The sequence below is a fragment of the Papio anubis genome, chromosome 2, assembly GCF_008728515.1.
Source record: "Papio anubis isolate 15944 chromosome 2, Panubis1.0, whole genome shotgun sequence".
Taxonomy (NCBI): domain Eukaryota; kingdom Metazoa; phylum Chordata; class Mammalia; order Primates; family Cercopithecidae; genus Papio; species Papio anubis.
The window spans coordinates 106,961,855-106,982,024 of NC_044977.1; the positions used below are offsets into that span (position 1 = coordinate 106,961,855).

Below are 20,170 nucleotides of genomic sequence, written 5' to 3' on the forward strand. Positions count from 1 at the left end.
GTCCTCTTCAGATGTAGAATGTAGACGCCATCACTTTTCTTCTTCTTCTTTTTTTTTTTTTTTGAGACGGAGTCTCGCTCTCTTGCCCAGGCTGGAGTGCAGTGGCGTGATCTTGGCTCACTGCAAGCTCCGCCTCCCGGGTTCACGCCATTCTCCTGCCTCAGCCTCCCGAGTAGCTGGGACTACAGGCACCGGCCACCATGCCCGGCTAATTTTTGTATTTTTAGTAGAGACGGGGTTTCATCGTGTTAGCCAGGATGGTCTCGATCTCCTGACCTTGTGATCCACCCGCCTTGGCCTCCCAAAGTGCTGGGATTACAGGCGTGAGCCACTGCACCTGGCCATCACTTTTCTTCTTACAGATGTACTACTCCATTTGAAGTCAAGCTTGGTACCACCTAAGTGGGTTCCTGCTGCAAGGAACTTAAGGACATCCTCCTCCTTCATTTGCAGGACATCAAAAGCTCCAGATATTGTGAAAGTTTCCCTTTAAGTTACAACGGGAATCTAGAACAATGCCGTATGGGCCCCTCTCTGCGTTGTGTGGAAAAGGCGTGAATTTATTTTAGTTTTTTAAACAAGTCATGTGCTGGGAGACATCACAAATGCTATTATCTCTGAGGAACACTTCAATCCTCTTCTCTTGGTGACCTCTCTCAGTTTCTCTGGGAAGCCTTCTCCCTGAGCCTCCCATGCCCCTTCCTTCAACTGGGCTATATTCCCTCTCTCAAGACTCCTACAGAGCCTTCTCCCCCAATACACTAGGATGTTTGTGAGGTCAGATATAGTGTCTTCTCAATTGTATCTCCAGGTTTAACACATCACCTGACACACTGTAAGCGCTTAATAAGTGCTTATGGAATGAAGGAAGTGCCATTGCAGAGATATGCATAAAGCGGTATGTGAGTACAAAAGAAGGGAATCTAAATCGGAGTGGAAGTCTGGGAAAGGCCTCCTGGAAGAGGTGACACTTGAGGCTGACCTGAAGGACAAGTCGGTTAGGTATTTCAAGTGGTGAGAACGGTAGCGTGAATGCTCAGCAGTGGGAACTCGGATGCTGCCTTTGAGTAATGGCCAATGACAGTACTGCAGCTAGGGTTGGAGGGAATGGAGTGGCAGGGAATCAAGCTGACTGACAGGTAGGTTAGGGATGGATTATGAAAAAGTGAAAGCCTGCTTTTCATTTCAGGCTTGGATTTTGTGTTTATTTATTTATTTATGAGACAGGGTCTCACTATGTTGCCCAGGCTGGCACAACAATCTCGGCTCACTGCAACCTCCGCCTCCCAGGTTCAAGCAATTCTCCTGCCTCGGCCAACTGAGTAGCTGGGATTACAGGCACGTGCCACCATGTCCGGCTAATTTTTGTATTTTTAGTAGAGACGGGGTTTCACCATGTTGGCCGGGCTGGTATCGAACTCCTGACCTCAGGTGATCTGACCGCCTCGGCCTCCCAAAGTGCTGGGATTACAGGGGTGAGCCATCCCACCCAATAGGCTTGGACTTTGTTAAAGGCATACAGAATAACACGAAGTGGTTAGAAATACAGAAAAAAAAGAGTAGTAATTTAAGAAAACTTGGCTTGCGACGTTGGTTCCTCTAGGAACCATCCCTGCAACTCTGGCCAAGTCCTGTCCCCTCTGACTTGAGGCAAAGTGAAGCAGTGATGACATCTACCTCTAGCAGTGCTGTGACAATTAAATGCGATCTTAGGGAAAGCGCCTGGTATGTGCCGTTACTCAAAAAAAATGTCAGTTGTCCCTCTTCGCTCTGGCCTCATCCTCCTCATCTGCAAATGCGGGGAGTCCGGGCCACTCTCGCAGGTCGCTCCGGGAGCCGACTGAGCGGTGGGAGGGGAAGCGGTGGTGGAGAAGTGCGCCAGCCACTCGTCCCGGCACCGTGGCAGGTTCGGCGGCCTCTCAGCCAAGCGGGGACGCTCTAGACTGCTCCTCGCGCTCTATGGTGTTTCCTTCGCCCCGGAAGTAGTTGCGCAGCTGGGGTGGGTAAGGTCAGGCCATGGTGGGGCAGAGGTTGGGAAGATGGCGTGGCGAGGCTGGGCGCAGAGAGGCTGGGGCTGTGGCCAGGCATGGGCTGTGTCGGTGGACGGCCGCAGCTGCGAGGAGCTCACTGCGGCCCTAGCCCCGCAGCGGCTGCTCGGACGCAGGTAATGGCAGCTGCTCTGGTCTCGCCTCTTGGTCCCTGAGCTCTGGCAGTGTATCCTCAAGGGGGCGGAGGCCGTCTGGGTCTCTTGTGCTGCCCCCAGCTCACCCCCTTCACCTTACTTGCCCCTTCTCTCTCCTCTCTCGCCTCCGTCCAGTCCTCGCTTCTCGCTCCCCTTGCCCATCCTAGCCTAGCCTTCCACGAGCCTGCGCTTTCTCCTTTCCCATTGGGAAGGACGTGACTGGAAGGGGAACTAAGCTGAAGGTTCATGCGTGCCACACTTCATAATCCCGAGAGAAAACTGTTGAGCCAGTTTCTAAGTGAGGCAGTTAGTACAGCTGGTAGAATGGCGGTTTTTATTCTTTTTCCATCTAATTTTAAGGGTTATGTTCCATTACAACCAGTCGCCGCCTTTAGCTTGTAGTGAGCTGAGGGAGGACGAAGTCTGAGGGAGGGTATCACTTTGTGTCTGGCAAAGTCGTAGGAGAGGCTTTACTGTTGAATTGAGACAGTGGAAGATTTGGTTTCCGGTTGATTCGGAAAGAAAACTACTGAACCTTCCGAGTAGAAGTGTGAAGTGTATGGTCTATCAGTATTGCTGATTTTTGCATCACAGTAATTCATTTCTAATTTGAGAGAGAAGAGAGAAATTCCTCACCTGTTTAAGAATCTGGTGTGCATTTGGCTTTGAAAATTTTCCTCCTCTTTTGTTCAAAACTTCACTCCTCCCAATTTCTGACTTGGTTAGATGGATGCCTCGAATCCACCTGATTGCTGGTAATAAGAACCATTGTTTATCAACACGTGGGATAGTAAATGATAAATAATCGAGGCTCTAATGTGGCGGACAAGGATCACCTGGAGAGTTTGTATGGTATTTTTATGTCCCAGGCTTCACCCCACTCCTATCAAATCACAATCAGGAGGGGGTGGGTGGAGTGGAAGAACCTGTATGTCCTACAAGCATTAAAGGTGAGTTTCATCAGGGACTTGTGAAAACCTTACATACATTGTATCTTCATACACTGTAACATGGATCTGTCAGACACTAATCTTGAACTCTTGGGGAGATGGAAAGTGAGGACAGGTGGAGGTGGTAATCGCGTTTCAGATTGCATAGTTTAAGTGGGGAAGAAACGATTAATACTGGCCGGGCGTGGTGGACTCACTCGCCTGTAATCCTAGCACTTTGGGAGGCTGAGGCAGATGGATCGCCTGAAGTCAGGAGTTCAAGACTAGCCTGGCCAACATTGCAAAACCCTGTCTCTACTAAAAATACAAGAAACTAGCGGGGCATGGTGGCGGGCGCCTGTAATCCCAGCTACTCTGGAGGCTGAGGCAGGAGAATGGCTTGAACCCGGGAGGTGGAGGTTGCAGTGAGCCGAGATCATGCCATTGCACTCCAGCTTGAACGAGAGTGAGACTCCATCTAAAATAAATACTGTACGTGTATTAGGAAGCAACAGAAAGTGTGTGAAACATTTAAGATTTATGTGCACATCACCGTGCTGGTTTTAGGAAGGGGAAGCAAAGGAAAACTAATGAGCCTCTAGTAAAAACTGAGCACGAAGACCATTTGAAACAGTGAAGAAGAAACACATGAAGTGTTGAAGATTAGTATTTAATGTCTGAAAAGCTTGCCATTTGTATAGAAAGTTTGAAAATGACATTTTCGTGGTTGCATAAAAAATATACATGAGAGTGTAGGCCTGAAATAGAGCATTTGCCTCTGGAAATAAGTTCTTAAAGTTAACAGCGTATCAGTTACCTTGTATATAACCTTTATTAGCTGTATGTTGAGTTCTTACGGTTCTGAAATTAGCGTGCAGAAGAATGACCCAATCCATGTCATTTGATGTATTAATAGGCCGGAAGTGGGGCCAGGAATTTGCATTTTACAAGCACTCTAGGTGGAGATACTAGGGTCTGAAAACTACTGCAGGCCCAAGGCAGCCCACCAGCCAAGAATGGTTTATATTTTTAAAGGATTGTAAAACAAAAATAGTAGTATGTGACAGATTTAAGTAGTCCACAAAGACCAAAATACCTTCTATCTGGCCTTTCACACAAAAGGGAAAAAAAATCTCATTTGGGCTCTTTGTAAACTTTACTGTTACCAAGGTTTGAGGCTTGAAAGTGGAGCCGGGCGCGGTGGCTCAAGCCTGTAATCCCAGCACTTTGGGAGGCCGAGACGGGCGGATCACGAGGTCAGGAGATCGAGACCATCCTGGCTAACACGGTGAAACCCCGTCTCTACTAAAAAAACACAAAAAATTAGCCGGGCGCGGTGGCGGACGCCTGTAGTCCCAGCTACTCAGGAGGCTGAGGCAGGAGAATGGCGTGAACCCGGGAGGCGGAGCTTGCATTGAGCTGAGATCCAGCCACTGCACTCCAGCCTGGGCGACAGAGCGAGACTCTGTCTCCAAAAAAAAAAAAAAAAAGAAAGTGGAAACCTGCTTAATTTGCCAATTGTATGAAACTATCCAAAGGAAGAAAGTAGTTGAATTGTAATACTTAACATTTTATATTTTTAAAAAACTTGCCATTTGGATGGAAAGTTTATATTGAGATATAGTGTCTCCCTTTCTCTCTCTCTCTCTCTCTGTGTGTGTGTGTATGTGTGTGTATATATATATATTTATTTATTTATTTATTTATTTATTTTTAAAAGCAGACTCTTGCTCTGTTGCCCAGGCTGGAGTGCAGTGGCACGATCTCAGCTCACTGCAACTTCTGCCTCCCAGGTTCAAGCGATTCTCCTGCCTCAGCTTCCCAAGTAGCTGGGATTACAGGCATGCACCACCATGATGCCTGGCTAAGTTTTGTGCTTTTTGTAGATGGGGTTTTGCTATGTTGGCCAGGCTGGTCTCGAACTCCTGTCTCAAGTGATCTGCCCGCCTCGGCCTCCCAAAGTGTTGGGATTACAGGCTTCCGTCACCATGCCTAGCCTTAAAATACCTTTAAGTAAGATACTTGACATATTAGTCAATTGTGTATGTTGTATTTTGTTTTAACTGATCATCTATTAACTCAAGATGGGGTCAAGAAAATAATTTCGGTATGCCAGAGTTTATGTAGAATCCAACCTCCCACCCAATATCTTTTGTATTTTTAAGAGGTGAGTTCTGTCACCTAGGCTGAAGTGCATTGGCACTATCATAGCTCACTGCAGCCCCAGACTGCTGGGTTCAAGGGATCCCCCCTCATCAGCCTCCCTCGTAGCAAGGACTACAGGTACGCACTACCATGCCTCGGGCTCTATTTTGTTTTAAGTAGAATGAATCTAATCAGTTGTGTATGCTTAGACACATTTTGTCTCCATTTAAACATTAGGCCATTTCTACTTAATTTGTTCATACAAATCTTAAGTAACATAAGCATTAGCGCTGACCTGTATATTTAAGTTATATCATCTTTACCCTTGCACTCTTAAAAACAATGCACAGCCCGGGCACGGTGGCTCACACCTATAATCCCAGCACTTTGGGAGGCTGAGGCGGATGAATCACCTGAGGTCAAGAGTGCTAGACCAGCCTGGCCAACATGGTGAAACCCCGTCTCTACTAAAAATACAAAAATTAGCCAGGCATGGTGGCAGGTGCCTGTAATCCCAGCTGCTCGGTGGGGCCGAGGCAGGAGAATTGCCTGAACCCAGGAGACGGAGGTTGCAGTGAGCTGAGATCACGCCATTGCACTCCAGCGTGGGAGACAAGAGCGAGACTTCATCTCAAAAAAAAAAAAATGCACAATGGCTGTGCGGTGGCACAGTCCCAGCACTTTGGGAGGCTGAGGCAGGAAGATAACTTGAGTCTAGGAGTTTGAGACCAGCCTGGGCAATATAGGGAGACTCCTGTCTCTACAAAAATTTAAAAAAATTAGTGGGTATGGTGGTGCTTGCCTCTGGTCCCAGCTACTTGGGAGGCTAAGGTAGGAGGATTGCTTGAGCCAGGAAGGTGAAGGTGAAGGCTGGTGTGAGCTATGAGGGTGCCACTGCCCTCCAGCCTGAGTGAGAGTGTGAGACCCTGTCTCAAAAAACCCAAAAAACAAAACAACCAAAACGTTTATGAGACTGTGTTGTCACGCACCATTAGGTCAACAAATATATTGGTATAACTTTTTCTACTTAAAAGTTATAGGATTGTATTTTTTAAAAAAAATCTGAACTGGCTGGGTGTGGTGGCTCATGCCTGTAATCCCAGCACTTTGGGAGGCCGAGGTGGGCGGGTCACCTGAGGTCAGGAGTTCAAGACCAGCCTGGCCAATGTGGTGAAACCCCCTCTCTACTAAAAACACAAAAATTAGCCTGGGCGTGGTGGCGGGCGCCTGTAATCCCAGCTACTTGGGAGGTGGAGGAAGGAGAATCGCTTGAACCCCGGAAGCGGAGGATGCAGTGAGCCGAGATCACGCCATTGTACTCCAACCTGGCAACAAGAGCAAAACTCTGTCTTAAAAACAGAAAGAAACAACAAAAAAAACTGAACCATAACTGTGTGGCTGGTGGCAACTTAAGTATTCATGACATCCTTCCACTTTGAGCACATTTGATTGCGTCCACAAATCACCAGCTACTGGCAGAAGGACCAAAGCAGCAGGGTCAAGGCAGGCCTGCCTTCGTGAGTTGGTATATGCCTCAAGGGACCCTCTTTCCTATTCCCATCCATTTTATTGCAGCACTTCACTTTGTTTTCCAACTTATTCTGGTAGGTAATTTATTTTTCCAATCTTACATACCCATCCGACTGGGAAGAGATGAATAACCTAAACCTGTGAATAAGATCGCAGACATTTGCAATTAGAGATATTATGCTTTTCCTTGTTTCACACTTTAAGAAATTTAAGGCCAGGTGCAGTGGCTCACGCCTGTAATCCTTTGGCAGCACTTTGGGCGACACATTGGGAGGCCGAGGCAGGCAGATCACCTGATGTCAGGAGTTTGAGACTAGCCTGGCCAATATGGCGAAACCTCATCTCTACTAAAAATACAAAAAAAAAAAAAAAAGAAAAAGCCGATCCTGATGGCAGCCATCTGTAATCCCAGCTACTTGGGAGGCTGAGGCAGGAGAATCACTTGAATTCGAGAGGCAGAGGTTGCAGTGAGTTGTGATAGTGCCACTGCACTCCAGCCTGGGTGACAGAGTGAGGACCAACCCCCCCACCCTGCAAAAAGAAATTTAAAATGAAAGCTCACTAAAAAGAAAATGTACCTTATATAATATGTAATAAACATACTATATCTAAAAGCATCCTTATGCCAATAGAAAACCAAACTCGAACTGACCTAAATTATTAGGGGAATTTATTGGTTTATGCAGGTAAAAAATGTAGAGGTAGGACTGGCTTCTAGTGAGATAAGTCCAGTGTCTCAAATTGTCACCAGACACCATTTTCTCCATGGCTTGTCTCTGCTTCCTAAATGTTGGCTTTATTCTCTCAGCATGCTATCTCCTTGTGGTTATAAGATGGCTGCCAGCAGCTCTTGGGGCTCTACATTTTTAGGTGCAAATCTAGCAGAAAAAAAGTTGTCTTCTCTGTTACCACAAACAAAATCTTGAAATTGAATTTCATTGGACCAGATTGGCCTAACTTGGGACAGGTGCCCATGCTTGAATCCCTTGACGTTGCCAGGGAATGGGATGTGAAAGTTGGCTTAAGTCAATCGTGGACTTGGTGTATCTAATCAAACGAAGTGGCTGGAAATTCTAGGGTATGGTTTGGAAAGGGAGAAGAGGGCATAGATGCTGGGAGCCAGTCCTAGTGAAGCATTTGTATTGGAATTCTTTGTTTTATTACCTACATAGGATTAATCTGTGGGACAACAAACCATTCTAATTTAAGTATTGTTGGAAGAGTGAGGAATCGGGTTCTAGCTCCTTGCTATTCCAAGTGGTTCATGAACTAGCAGTTTGGGCATCATCTAGGACAGGGATTTGGTAAACTTAGTTTGTAAAAGGTCACATAGAAAATATGACTGCATGTGGTCTTTGTCACATATTCTTCCGCTTTCCTTTTAAACAACCCTTTAAACATGTAAAAACCATTTTTAGTTGGAGGCTCAAATCCACTCTATAGGCCATAGTTTGACAACCCCTAATTTAGGTGCTTGTTTAGATATGCAAAATTTCAGACTCACCTTGTCCCAGACCTACTAAATTAGAATGTTTTTTAATGAGACTTCCAGGTGATCTGTATGTAGACTAAAGTTTCCCCAAACCTGTGGTATGAATAGATCTCGACTCTGGCGGCACATGAGAATCACCCCGGGGGAGGTCTTACAACTACTGAGGCCTTGAGCCCAGTCCTAGAGATTGTAATTTAATTGATATGAGGTAGAACCATGGTGTAGGACTTTTAAGAGCTCACCCGGCAGTTCTAATGTATAGCCAGAATTGAGAATTACTGTTCTAGACTAGGAAGCATGACTGCCTCTGCCACATCTAGTGTGGTAGTTAAAAAACTATGGCCACAATATTTTGTAGTTCTTCTCATCCAAAGTTGGAGTCAGCTTCCCCATTCCTTGGAGCTGGGTTGGACTTGTGGCTTTGTTTGACTGGTAGCATGTGGTGGAAGTAATATTGTGCAAGGTCCAGAGACAGCCTCAGAAGACCTTGCAGCTTTTGCCTTTGCCCACTTGGAACACTCCCTTTGTCATGGTAGAAGCCCCCGCTAGACTACTGAACACCAAGGACTGGGTGGAGAAAGAGCCAGCAGACAACCAGCACTAAGGCTCCAGGTACGAATGAGGCCATCTTAGACTCTCCAGCTCTGATTAAGCAGTCAAGAGTACTGGCTGCATTGAGTGATCCAGGTGAGACCAGTGGAATCGGTCCCCAGTTGGGGGCAGCTAACCTAGAGAATCATGAGAAATAATAAATTACAGTTTTAGGCCAGGCATGGTGGCTCATGCCTATAACCCTAGCACTTTGGGAGGCCAAGATGGGAGGATCACTTGAAGCCAGGAGTTCCAGACCAGCCTGGTCATCATAGCAAGAACCCAGCTCTTTAAAAACAAGAAAAAGTAGGCTGAGTGTGGTGACTCACACCTGTAATCCCAGAACTTTGGGAGGCCGAGGCAGATGGATCACTTGAGCTTAGGAGTTTGAGACGAGCCTGACCAATATGATGAAACCCCATCCCTACTAAAAATACAAAAATTAGCCAGATGTGGTGGCGTATATCTGTAGTCCCAGCTACTCGGGAGGCTAAGGCAGGAGAATTGCTTGTACCTGGGAGGTAGAGGTTGCAGTGAGCCGAGAGCATGCCACTGCACTCCAGCCTGGGTGACACTGTCTCAAAAAAAAAAAAAAAAAAAAGTAATAAATTATGGTTTTAAGCCAGTGCATTTTAGAGTGGTTTGTTAAGATGTGGATACCTTAATTTAAAAATGCTTTATTACTAAAAAATTCTGATGATAATCTGAGCCTTCAGTGAGCCGTAATCTTTTTGCTGGTGGAGGGTCTTGCCTCTGTTGATGGCTGTGGACTGATCAGAGTGGTGGTTACTGAAGTTTGGAGTAGTGGTGGCAATTTCTTAAAATAAGACAACATGAAGTTTGCCATGTTAATTGACTCCTCCTTTCACAAAAGATTTCTCAGTAGCATGTGATGCTGTCTGATAGCATTTTATCCACAGTAGAACTTCTTTCAAAGTAGGAGTAAATCCTCTCAAACCGTGCTACTGCTTTATCAACTTGGTTTATGTAATAATCTAAATCCTTTGTTGTCCTTTCAACAGTGTTCACAGCATCTTCAACAGGAGTAGATTCTATCTCAAGAAACCACTTTCTTTGTTCATCCATAAGAAGCAACTTCTCATCTGTTCAAGTTTGATCATGAGATTGCAGCAATTCAGTCACATCTTCAGGCTCCACTTCTAATTCTAGTTCTCTTGCTATTTCTTTTTTTTTTTTTTTGAGATGGAGTCTCCCTCTGTCGCCCAGGCTGGAGTGCAGTGGCCGGATCTCGGCTCACTGCAAGCTCTGCCTCCCAGGTTTACACCATTCTCCTGCCTCAGCCTCCTGAGTAGCTGGGACTACAGGCACCCGCCACCTCGCCCGGCTAGTTTTTTTTGTATTTTTTAGTAGAGACGGGGTTTCACCATGTTAGCCAGGATGATCTCGATCTCCTGACCTCATGATCCGCCCTCCTGGGCCTCCCAAAGTGCTGGGATTACAGGCTTGAGCCACCGTGCCCGGCCAATTTCTTTTTTTTTGAGATGGAGTTTCACTCCTGTCGCCTAGGCTGGAGTGCAGTGGTGCAATCTTGGCTCATTGCAACCTCTGCCTCCCCGGTTCAGGCGATTCTCTTGCCTCAGCCTCCTGAGTAGCTGGGATTACAGGCACCCACCACCATGCCCGGTTAATTTTTTTGTATTTTTAGTAGAGACGGGGTTTCACCATGTTGTCCAGGCTGGTCTTGAACTCTTGACCTCAGGTGATCTGCCCACGTCGGCCTCCCAAGGTACTGGGATTACAGGCATGAGCGACTGCACCCAGCCCTTAGTTCCGTTTCTATTTCTACCGCATCTGCAGTTACTTCCTCCACTGAAGTCTTGAGCCCCTCAAAGTCATAATTGAGTGTTGTAATCAACTTCTTCTAAACTCCTGTTAATGTTGATATTTTGACCTCCTCTCATGAATCATGAATGTTTCCGATGACATCCAGAATGGTAGATCCTTTCCAGAACCTTTTCAGTTTACCTTGCCCAGATCCATCAGAAGAATCACTCTGTGGCTCTTGTCTTACAAAATGCATTTCTCTTTCTTTCTTTCTTTCTTTTTTTTTTTTTACAAAATGTATTTCATGGGGGGGGGGGGGAAAACCAAACTGTATTTCTTAAATCTTAAATAATATGACTTGAAAGTTGAAATTATTCCTTGATGTGTGTGGATGCAGAATGGATGTTGTGTTAGCAGGCATGAAAACAACATTCATCTTCTTGTACCTGTGCATCTGAGCTCTTGGGTGATCAGACACACTGTCAATGAACAGTAATATTTTGAAAGGAATTTTTTTTCTCAGCATGTGGTCTCAACATTGGGCTTAAAATATTTGGTAAACCGTTTGGGCACGGTGGCTCGCTCCTGTAATCCCAGCACTTTGGGAGGCCAAGGTGGGTGGATCTCCTGAGGTCAGGAGTTCAAGACCAGCCTGGCCAACATGGTGAAACCCCGTCTCTACTAAAAACACGAAAATTAGCTGGACGTGGTGGCAGATGCCTGTAATCCCAGCTGCTCGGAGGGTTGAGGCAGGAGAATCACTTGAACCTGGGAGGTGGAGGTTTTAGTGAGCTGAGATTGTGCCACTGCACTTCCGGCCTGGGTGACAGAGTGAGACTCCATCTCAAAAAGTAAAAATAGACAAAAAGTATTCCATAAACCATGCTGTAAACAGGTGTGCTGTAATCTAGGCTTTGTTGTTCGATTAATAGAGCACAGGCAGAGTAGTTTACTATCATTCTTAAGGGTTGTAGGATTCTCAGAATGGTAAATGAGCATTGGCTTCAACTTAGTCACCAATGGCATTAGTGTCTAATGAAGTCAGCCTGTCCTTTGGAGCTTTGAAGCCAGGCATTGCCTCTTCTCTATAGCTATGAAAGTCTTAGATGGCATCTTCTTCCAATAGGTGGATGTTTTGTCTACTTTGCAAATCTATTTAGTGTAGCCACCTTCATCTTAGGATCTTCTTGATAAGTTGCTGCGGTTTCTACATTAGCACTTGCTGCTTCAAGTTGCTCTTGTATGTTATAGAGACAACTTCTTTCCTTAAACCTCATGAACCAACCTCTGCTAGCTTCAGACTTTTCCTGCAGCTTCCTCAATTCTCTCAGCCTTCATAGAATTGAAGAGAGTTAGTCGTGCTCTGGGTTGGCTGTGGCTTAAGGGAATGTTGTGGCTGATTTGATCTTCTATTCAGACCACTGTAATTTTCTCATGTTGGCAATAAGGCTGTTTTGCTTCTTACTGTTTATCTTTTTTTGTGTGGGGGGCGGGGAGGTGGGGTAGATGGAGTCTTGCTCTGTCACCCAGGCTGGAATACAGTGGCACAGTCTCGGCTCGCTGCAGCCCGCACCTCCCACGTTCAAGCGATTCTCCTGCCTCAGCCTCTGCAGTAGCTGGGATTACAGGTGCCCGCCGTCACACCCGGCTAATTTTTGTATTTTTAGTGGAGATGGGGTGTCACATTGTTGTCCAGGCTGGTCTTGAACTCCTGACCTCAGGTGATCCGCCAGTCTCTGCCTTCCAAAGTTCTAGGATTACAAGTGTGAGCCCCCACACCCGACCTACTATTTTTCTCTTCTCAGGAGTAGCACTTAAAATTTCCTTCAGTAGTTTTGCTGTTGTTGTTGAGACAGAGTCCAGTTCTGTCACCCAGGTTGGAGTGCAGTAGTGCATTTGTAAAGCTCACTGCAACCTTGACCTCCTGAGCTGAAGCAATCTTCCCACCTCAACCTCCCAAGTAGCTAGTACTATAGGTGCAAGCCACCACACTTGGCTAATTTTTAAATTTTTTTGTAGAGACAGGCTCTCACTATGGTGCCTAGGTTGGTTTCAAACTCCTGAACTCAAGTGATCTTCCTGCCTCAGCTTCCCAAAGTGCTGGGGTTACAGCTGTGAGCCACCATGCCCGGCAAGAATTGTTTCTTTGTATTTACAAGTTGGCTATTTGTGCCAGAGTCTTAGCTTTTGGCCCATCTCAGCTTTTGACATGACTTCTTCACTAAGCTTAATTATTTCTTGTTGGCCGGGTGTGGTGGCTCGCGCCTGTAATCCCAGCACTTTGGGAGGCTGAGGCGGGCGGATCACCTGAGGTCAGGAGTTCAAGACCAGCGTGGTCAACATGGCAAAACCCCGTCTCTACTAAAAATACAAAAATTAGCTGGATGTGGTGGTGGGTGCTTGTAATTCCAGCTACTTGGGAGACTGAGGTAGGAGAATTGCTTGAACCCGGGAGGCGGAGGTTGCAGTGAGCCGAGATCACGCCACTGCACTCCAGCCTGGGTGATAGGCGAAACTCCATCTCAAAAAAAAAAAAAAAAAAAAAGATTTCTGGTGATTTCAAGCGAGAGACATGGGACTGTTCCTTTCACTTGAACACTTAGCGGTGACTATAGGGTTATTAATTGACCCAATTTCAATATTGTTGTGTTCCAAGGAATGGGGAGGTCCAAGGAGAGAAAGATGGGCAATGGCTGGTTTGTAGAGCAGTCAGAACCTACGCAGCATTATTAAGTTCAGTGTTTCATATGGTCATGAAAAACAATTTCAGTGGTAACATCAAAGGTCACACTGATCACAAATCACCTTAACAGAGAAGAAGAAATTAAAGTGTTGGGAGAATTACCAAAATGTGACACAGAGCCCCCAAGTGAGCACATGGTGTTGGAAAAATGGTGCCAAAAGACAAGCGAGATGTATGGTTGCCACAGACCTTCAATTTTTGTAACACACTTGACATATCTGTGAAATACAGTAAATCGAGGTATGCCTGTGTGTGATGTATTCAGCATGTGTATACTGCATCTGATAACTTAACCCTGGGGCCAGCTTGTGTAATGTACTCTTAGTGTCCTCAGCTTGACACACATTTCTGGTGAGATCCTCGAGGTAAATATTTTAGGCAAAAAGATCTGACTTTGCTTCAAGTCCAGATTCCCAACCTAGTGTGTTTATGTTCCTTTTAAAACTTGTGCTTCAAAATTTTAAGTGAATTGGTGACAGAAATAATTTTTTATTAGAATTATTTGTGTAGTATTCAGCTGTTGGAAATACAGAGGATTCTTATTCTCTGTATTTCTTGATCCAGTACATGACCAATGCTAGGAACCAACATTACTGGGTTATAACTTGCCATCTTTAGTTAATTAATGAATTTATTTATTTTTTGAGGCAGAGTCTTGCTGTGTTGCCCAGGAGCTCTGTCACACTGGAGTGTAGTGGCGCGATCTCGGCTCACTGCAACCTCCGCCTCCCAGGTTCTAGAGATTCTCCTGCCTCAGCTTGGATTACAGGCATGCACCACCTCACCCAGCTAAGTTTTGTATTTTTAGTAGAGGTGGAGTTTCACCATGTTGGCCAGGCTGGTCTCAAACTCCTGATCTCAGGTGATCCTCCCGCCTCAGCCTCCCAAAGTGCTGGGATTACAGGGATTACAGGTGTGAGCTACCATGCCTGGCTGCTAACTTGTCCTGTTTATGGTAAATATATTCCTATTACTTTATGATATACCTTTGTTTTGCCCCAAAATGACATTACTTGTTTTGATTAATTAGTTGCAACTTTACTTACAAGACCTATCTCCAAGTTACTTTGGGATCTTTAATAAAAAATCAAATCTGGTTGCAGAAGGTTAACATCTGCCACTTTAAAAATTATACCAGGAATACATTTGGAAGTAAATAAACTGGTGGTGGTTTAAATAAGAGGGAGAGTTATTTACCAAATATAGGATGATGGGAGGTAAGTGGGTAGTGTCTTTGCTCAGTGGCTCAAAAATGTCAATGGTTAGTGTCTGAATCTCTTGGCCTTTCTCTTGGCATTTGAGATGACTGCTCCATCTCTAGGCATTATGTCCTTATTTAAGGCAGGAAAAAGGGGGCGTGCTTGACATCAGTGACGTGTTCATTTTTATCAGGTGAGCAAAACCTTTGCAAGAGGCTCCTGAAAAATTCTTATGTTTCATTTGGCCATAATTCTGTGTGATATGGTTACCACTAGCTATAGGGGAGGCTGGAAAAGTGAAGATATTTCCTATTACAGAAAAAGCAGGCAAAGGGAAAGGGTTGGAAATAGATTTGGGATTAGCTATTCAACAGAGTTTGCTAAAGGATATTCATTATAAGACTAGTAACAGGCTCTGAAGGGAGTTAAGAGCTATTTAGAGCAACAGTACCATTGGTTGAATAAGTTCATAACTTTCCAAGATAGATGAACTTATTCAAACCTTTTCTGCTTTTTCTGTAATAGGTTTCTTTGAAAGGAATATCACTTATTTGGAAGTATAAATTCTGAATTTAAAATCTCAAGTCAAATTGCTTTATCATCACTTACCTCACTATGTGATTTCTGAGTTGAATTGAGGAGTGGACTCTGTGTTGAAAAGAAAGGGCATTCTTAGGCAGGACATGGTGGCACACACCTGTAATCCCAGCACTTTGGGAGGCGGAGATGGGTGGATTACCTGAGGTCAGTAGTTCGAGACCAGCCTGGCCAACATGGTGAAACCTCATCTCTACTAAATACAAAAAAATTAGCCAGGTGTGGTGGTGCATGCCTGTAATCCGAGCTACTTGGGAGGCTGAGACAGGAGAATCGCTTGTACCTGGGAAGTGGAGGTTGCAGTGAGCCGAGATCGCACCATTACACACCAGCCTGGGCAACAAGAGTGAAACTCCGTCTCAAAAAAAAAAAAAAAAAAAAAAAAAAAATAAAAAAAAAGGCATTCTAGGCAAGTAATAGTAGTAGCAGCTATACCATCATTCTGAGTTACATTTGTTTCCAAAATGCTTATTAAGATACCTCCACCTGGATGTCCTATGAGCATCTTTAAAATACTTTATTGAGATGTAATTTACATATAGTAAAATGTATAAGTATTAAATGCACAGCCAGTGCATTCTGATAAATGTATACACCTGTGTGACTGTCACCTAAATCAAGATAGATTGCCATCATCCCAGAAAGTTTCCTCTTGCTCCTTTCTTGTCAAGCCTCACTCATTCCAGCAATCGCTCATCTGATATTTGTCATTACAGGTCACTGTGTCTGTCAACTTCTTAGCAATGGAAATCACAGAATCACATATTATGCACTCTTTTGTGTTTGACTTCTTTTGCCAAAAGTGTTTTTGGAGTTATCCATGATGTATTATTAGTTCTCCCCGCCCCCCCTTTTTTTTTGGCCAAGTGTAGTACTCCATTATATGAATATACCACAGAATTTCTCCTGTTAATGGAAATTTAAGTTGCAGTTTTTAGCTAGAAGAATAAAGCTGCCATGACTGCAAGCATTTTAAGCAGTACCCCAGGTGGAATTGTTCATCTCTTATCTCCCAGTTGCCTGTTTTGGGGTTTCCAATTTTCCTTATCTTACTGAATAGTACTACCTTACTTTGAGTATAGTACCACCTTTGAGTGTAGTACCACCTTACTTTGAGTATAGTACCACCTTTGAGTGTAGTACCACCTTACTTTGAGTATGGTACCATCTTACTTTGAGTTACTCAGAATAAAACTAAGTCATTTTTTGATCTCTTTTTTATTCTAACAATTATTTTGTTAGGTACTAAACTTGGTGGTAGAGATATAATGAATATAAAACTATAATCTAATGGAGACATGGGCAGTAATGGAGATAAGTATTTAAAAACTGCTTTGGAACTCTAGAAGTGCAGAGGAGAGATGTACCCAGCCCGGGGCAGCTAGGAAAGACTTCCTGGAGGAAGAGATATATTAACTGAAATCTGAAGGGCCCAAAAAAGTTAAAGGGAAATGTATACCAAAATATGAGTAGCATTATCATAGGTAAGAGAGCAAAGCAGATCACAGGAACTGCAAGAAAGTCAGTATAACAGGTATAGAGAGAATTTGAGGTGGTGGAGGGAGAAAGTGGCAAGAGAGAGGAAGGGGTCAGATTTAAGGGATGTGTGCTGAGTTTGATGGGGTGATGAAAAGTTATTGCAGGGAACGTTACATTTGTTCTTAATACAGTGTGAAGGATGCAGTTGGAGTGGGGCAGTACTGGAAGCAAGGAGATCTGCTAGGAAATTGTGGCGTATTCCAGGCCAGAAGGGATGAACTAAGGAGTTGCATTAGAATTAGGAAGAGATTTTTGGCCTTCTAAAAGGTCATTTGAGAAACTATTGAATGTTGAGGAAAAGCAATGTGAGGTTAGAAGAACACGCAACAGATTCAAGTGTTTGAAGTAAAGGAAACTGTTGTTGCCATTATCCAGGCATGAGATAAGGGACTAGACCAGGAATTTTAAAAGTATTTTTGGTAGAGTTGGCTTTTAATTGAATATGAATAAAGGAAAGATAACTCCAAAATGACATATATATATATATATATATTTTTTTTTTTTTGAGACAGGGTCTTACTCTGTCACCCAGGCTGGAGTGCAGTAATGTGATCTTGTCTCACTGTAACCTCCACCTCCCAGATTCAAGCACTTCTTGTGCCTCAGCCTCTTGAGTAGTTGAGATTACAGGTGCACACCATCACACCCAGCTAATTTTTGTATTCTTAGTAGAGATAGGGTTTCCCAGTGTTTGCCAGGCTGGTCTTGAACTCCTGACCTTAAGTGATTTGCCTGCCTTGGCCTCCCAGAATGCTGGGATTACAGGTGTGAGTCGCCGTGCCCAGCCTAGATTTTTTTTTTTTTTTTGAGATGAAGTCTCGCTTTGTCACCCAGGCTGGAGAGCAATGGTACAATCTCGGCTACTGCAACCTCTGCCTCCCAGGTTCACACAATTCTTCTGCCCCAGCCTCCCAAGTAGCTGGGACTACAGGTGTGTGCCACTACACCCGGCTAACTTTTGTATTTTTAGTAGAGATGAGGTTTCACCATATTAGCCAGGCTGGTCTCAAACTCCTGACCTCCTTATCCACCTGCCTCGGCCTCCCGAAGTACTGGGATTACAAGCGTGAGCCATTGTGCCTGGCCCCCAGCGTAGATTTTTAACCTCAGTAACTGAGAGAACTCTGGTCCTACTGAAAGAGTATGTCAGAAAATGGAAGGGTTTATACAGGAGAATGAGTTAGTTCTATTTTGAATATGTTGGTTTTAAAGTAATGGGGAGCATATCCAAGTAGCATTATTCAATATAGAGTTGGAAATACCAGAGTAGAAAGTTGAGGTTAGGACTAAAATAAATGTGAATCATTTACCTGCTTAGAAGTCATTGAGGCCACAAAAATTCAACCAAATAGCTTGTGTTAAGGGTTGGGATACAAAGACAAAAGACCTGCCTGAACTCTGCTTTTGAGGAGCTTTGAGGCTAGTAGAAGGGATAATATGTTATGATACTCCTCACTGAATATTATTCGTTGTATTATATATATAATATCCTTCAACATACTATCCCTTCTAGAAGGGATATTATAATATCCCTTACTCCCTTACATAATAATATGCATTATTATCCCTTATAATAATAAGGGATAGCCAGGCACGTGGTGGCTCATGCCTGTAATCCCAGCACTTTGGGAGGCCAACGCGGGTAGATCACCTGAGGTCAGGAGTTCGAGACCAGCCTGACCAACATGGTGAAACCCCATCTCTACTAAAAATACAAAAATTAGCCAGGTGTGGTGGTGTGTGCCTATAATCCCAGCTACTAGGGAGGCTGAGGCAGGAGAATCCGCTTGCATCTGGAGGCAGAGGTTGCATGCAGTGAGCCAAGATTGTGTCACTGTACTCCAGCCTGGGTGACAGAATAAGACTCTGTCTCAAAATAAGAAGAAGGGATAATATGTTCAGTGTACAAACAGGAAGGGATCTTTGCTTTGTGACCTGCGAGAGTTACAGTTTTACAAAAGAAAAAGAAGACTGTTCCAAGAATTTATATGAGTTGAGTTTGAATGGGGTAGAGGAACTAGGGTAGAGGAAAAGGGGAAGATACCGGGAGTTAAAGATGAATTCGAAGAGTAGGAAATGCTGTTATAGAAGCTAGGATTAGGAGGCATCATCAGTAGTGTCAGATGTTTTGAGGAGGTCAAGCTCTAAAGACTCAAACAACAAATTTTTTTTACTGCTGGGGTAACAACTCACAAATAATTTGGTGGATGTCCCCAAAACAGTGAAATAAAGAAGGCGAGAGGTGGGAGGAGTGTATTAATTTATAATGGTCAATACTTATGAAATAAAATAATTATTTGAATTTGGAATGGCTTCAAGGACAATACGTTTAAATATTTGTTCCAGAAATTGACCAAACTTTAAACAAAAAAACCAGAAGTCATTCTGATTGAAACTGACAACTGGTGGGGCGCCGTGGCTCATGCCTGTAGTCCTGGCACCTTGGGAGGCCACAGCAGAAGGATTGCATGAGCCCAGGAGTTTGAGACTAGCTTGGGCAACATGGCAGAACCCTGACTCTACAAAATGTACAAAAATTAACAGTGTGGTAGCCCACACTTATAGTACCAGCTACTTGGGAGGCTGAGGCAGGAGGATCGGTTGAACCTGAGACGTGGAGGCTGCAGTGAACCATGATCATACCACTGGGCAACAGAGGGAGGGAGTAATTGTACTCTAGCCTGAGTGACAGAGTGGGGGAGACCCTGTCTCAAAAAAAAAAGGAAAAGAAAAAGAAGCGGACAATTTAGAGTTCTCTAGCTTTTTACCAGTTCTTCAGATTCTTTCTGTGTGGAAGATGGATACAAATTATTTTGCTGACTGATATAAAGTAATAGCCCAAAGTAGTATCTCTGAAGTTGCTGTAGTTTGTGTGTCACCTTTTCCAGAAAGGTTGAATTTTGTGACTTTGATTTCTGTCTGAGAGTAGGAGTCTTGGCTGTTTTTGGACTGTAGAGTGAGAAACTGAGATGGTGATGATGCAGGCCAAGTGGAGTCGACTTCATAGAAGTCGATGTTTGCAAGATGCCACTGTGTTTCTCATCTGTTATTTTTGCCCCATAGGTTTAACTTCTTTATTCAGCAAAAATGCGGATTCCGAAAAGCACCCAGGAAGGTTGAACCTCGAAGATCAGACACAGGGACAAGTGGTGAAGCATACAGGAGAAGTGCTTTGATTCCTCCTGTGGAAGAAACAGTCTTTTATCCGTCTCCCTATCCTATAAGGAGTCTCATAAAACCTTTGTTTTTTACTGTTGGGGTAAGAGCTCACTTTGCTAGGAGTTACCTCGCTTGCTACAAATGCAGTGTTAAAGTACTTTGTCCCATTTGGGCTCCCTTAAAGTAAGGACAGGTGGAGGGGGCATGAGAAGGAGCTGGGCTCATGAAGTCTGATTATAGAGTCTGAATTTTTTTTTTTTTTATTTGAGACGGAGTCTC

At 44.3% G+C, this 20,170-nt stretch overlaps 1 protein-coding gene across 2 annotated transcripts in view; it reads left to right on the forward strand.

Annotated features, from left to right (window-relative positions):
* The first annotated feature begins 1,983 nt into the window (after positions 1 to 1,983).
* PARL (presenilin associated rhomboid like) overlaps positions 1,984 to 20,170 on the forward strand; it is a 60,261-nt gene continuing 42,074 nt past the window's right edge. For both annotated transcript variants that reach the window (XM_017955647.3, XM_031663538.1), the window contains exons 1-2: positions 1,984 to 2,164; positions 19,796 to 19,991. In XM_017955647.3, the coding sequence (XP_017811136.2) occupies positions 2,040 to 2,164; positions 19,796 to 19,991 (321 nt within the window). In that variant the 5' untranslated portion in view covers positions 1,984 to 2,039. The remainder of the gene's footprint in view (positions 2,165 to 19,795; positions 19,992 to 20,170) is intronic.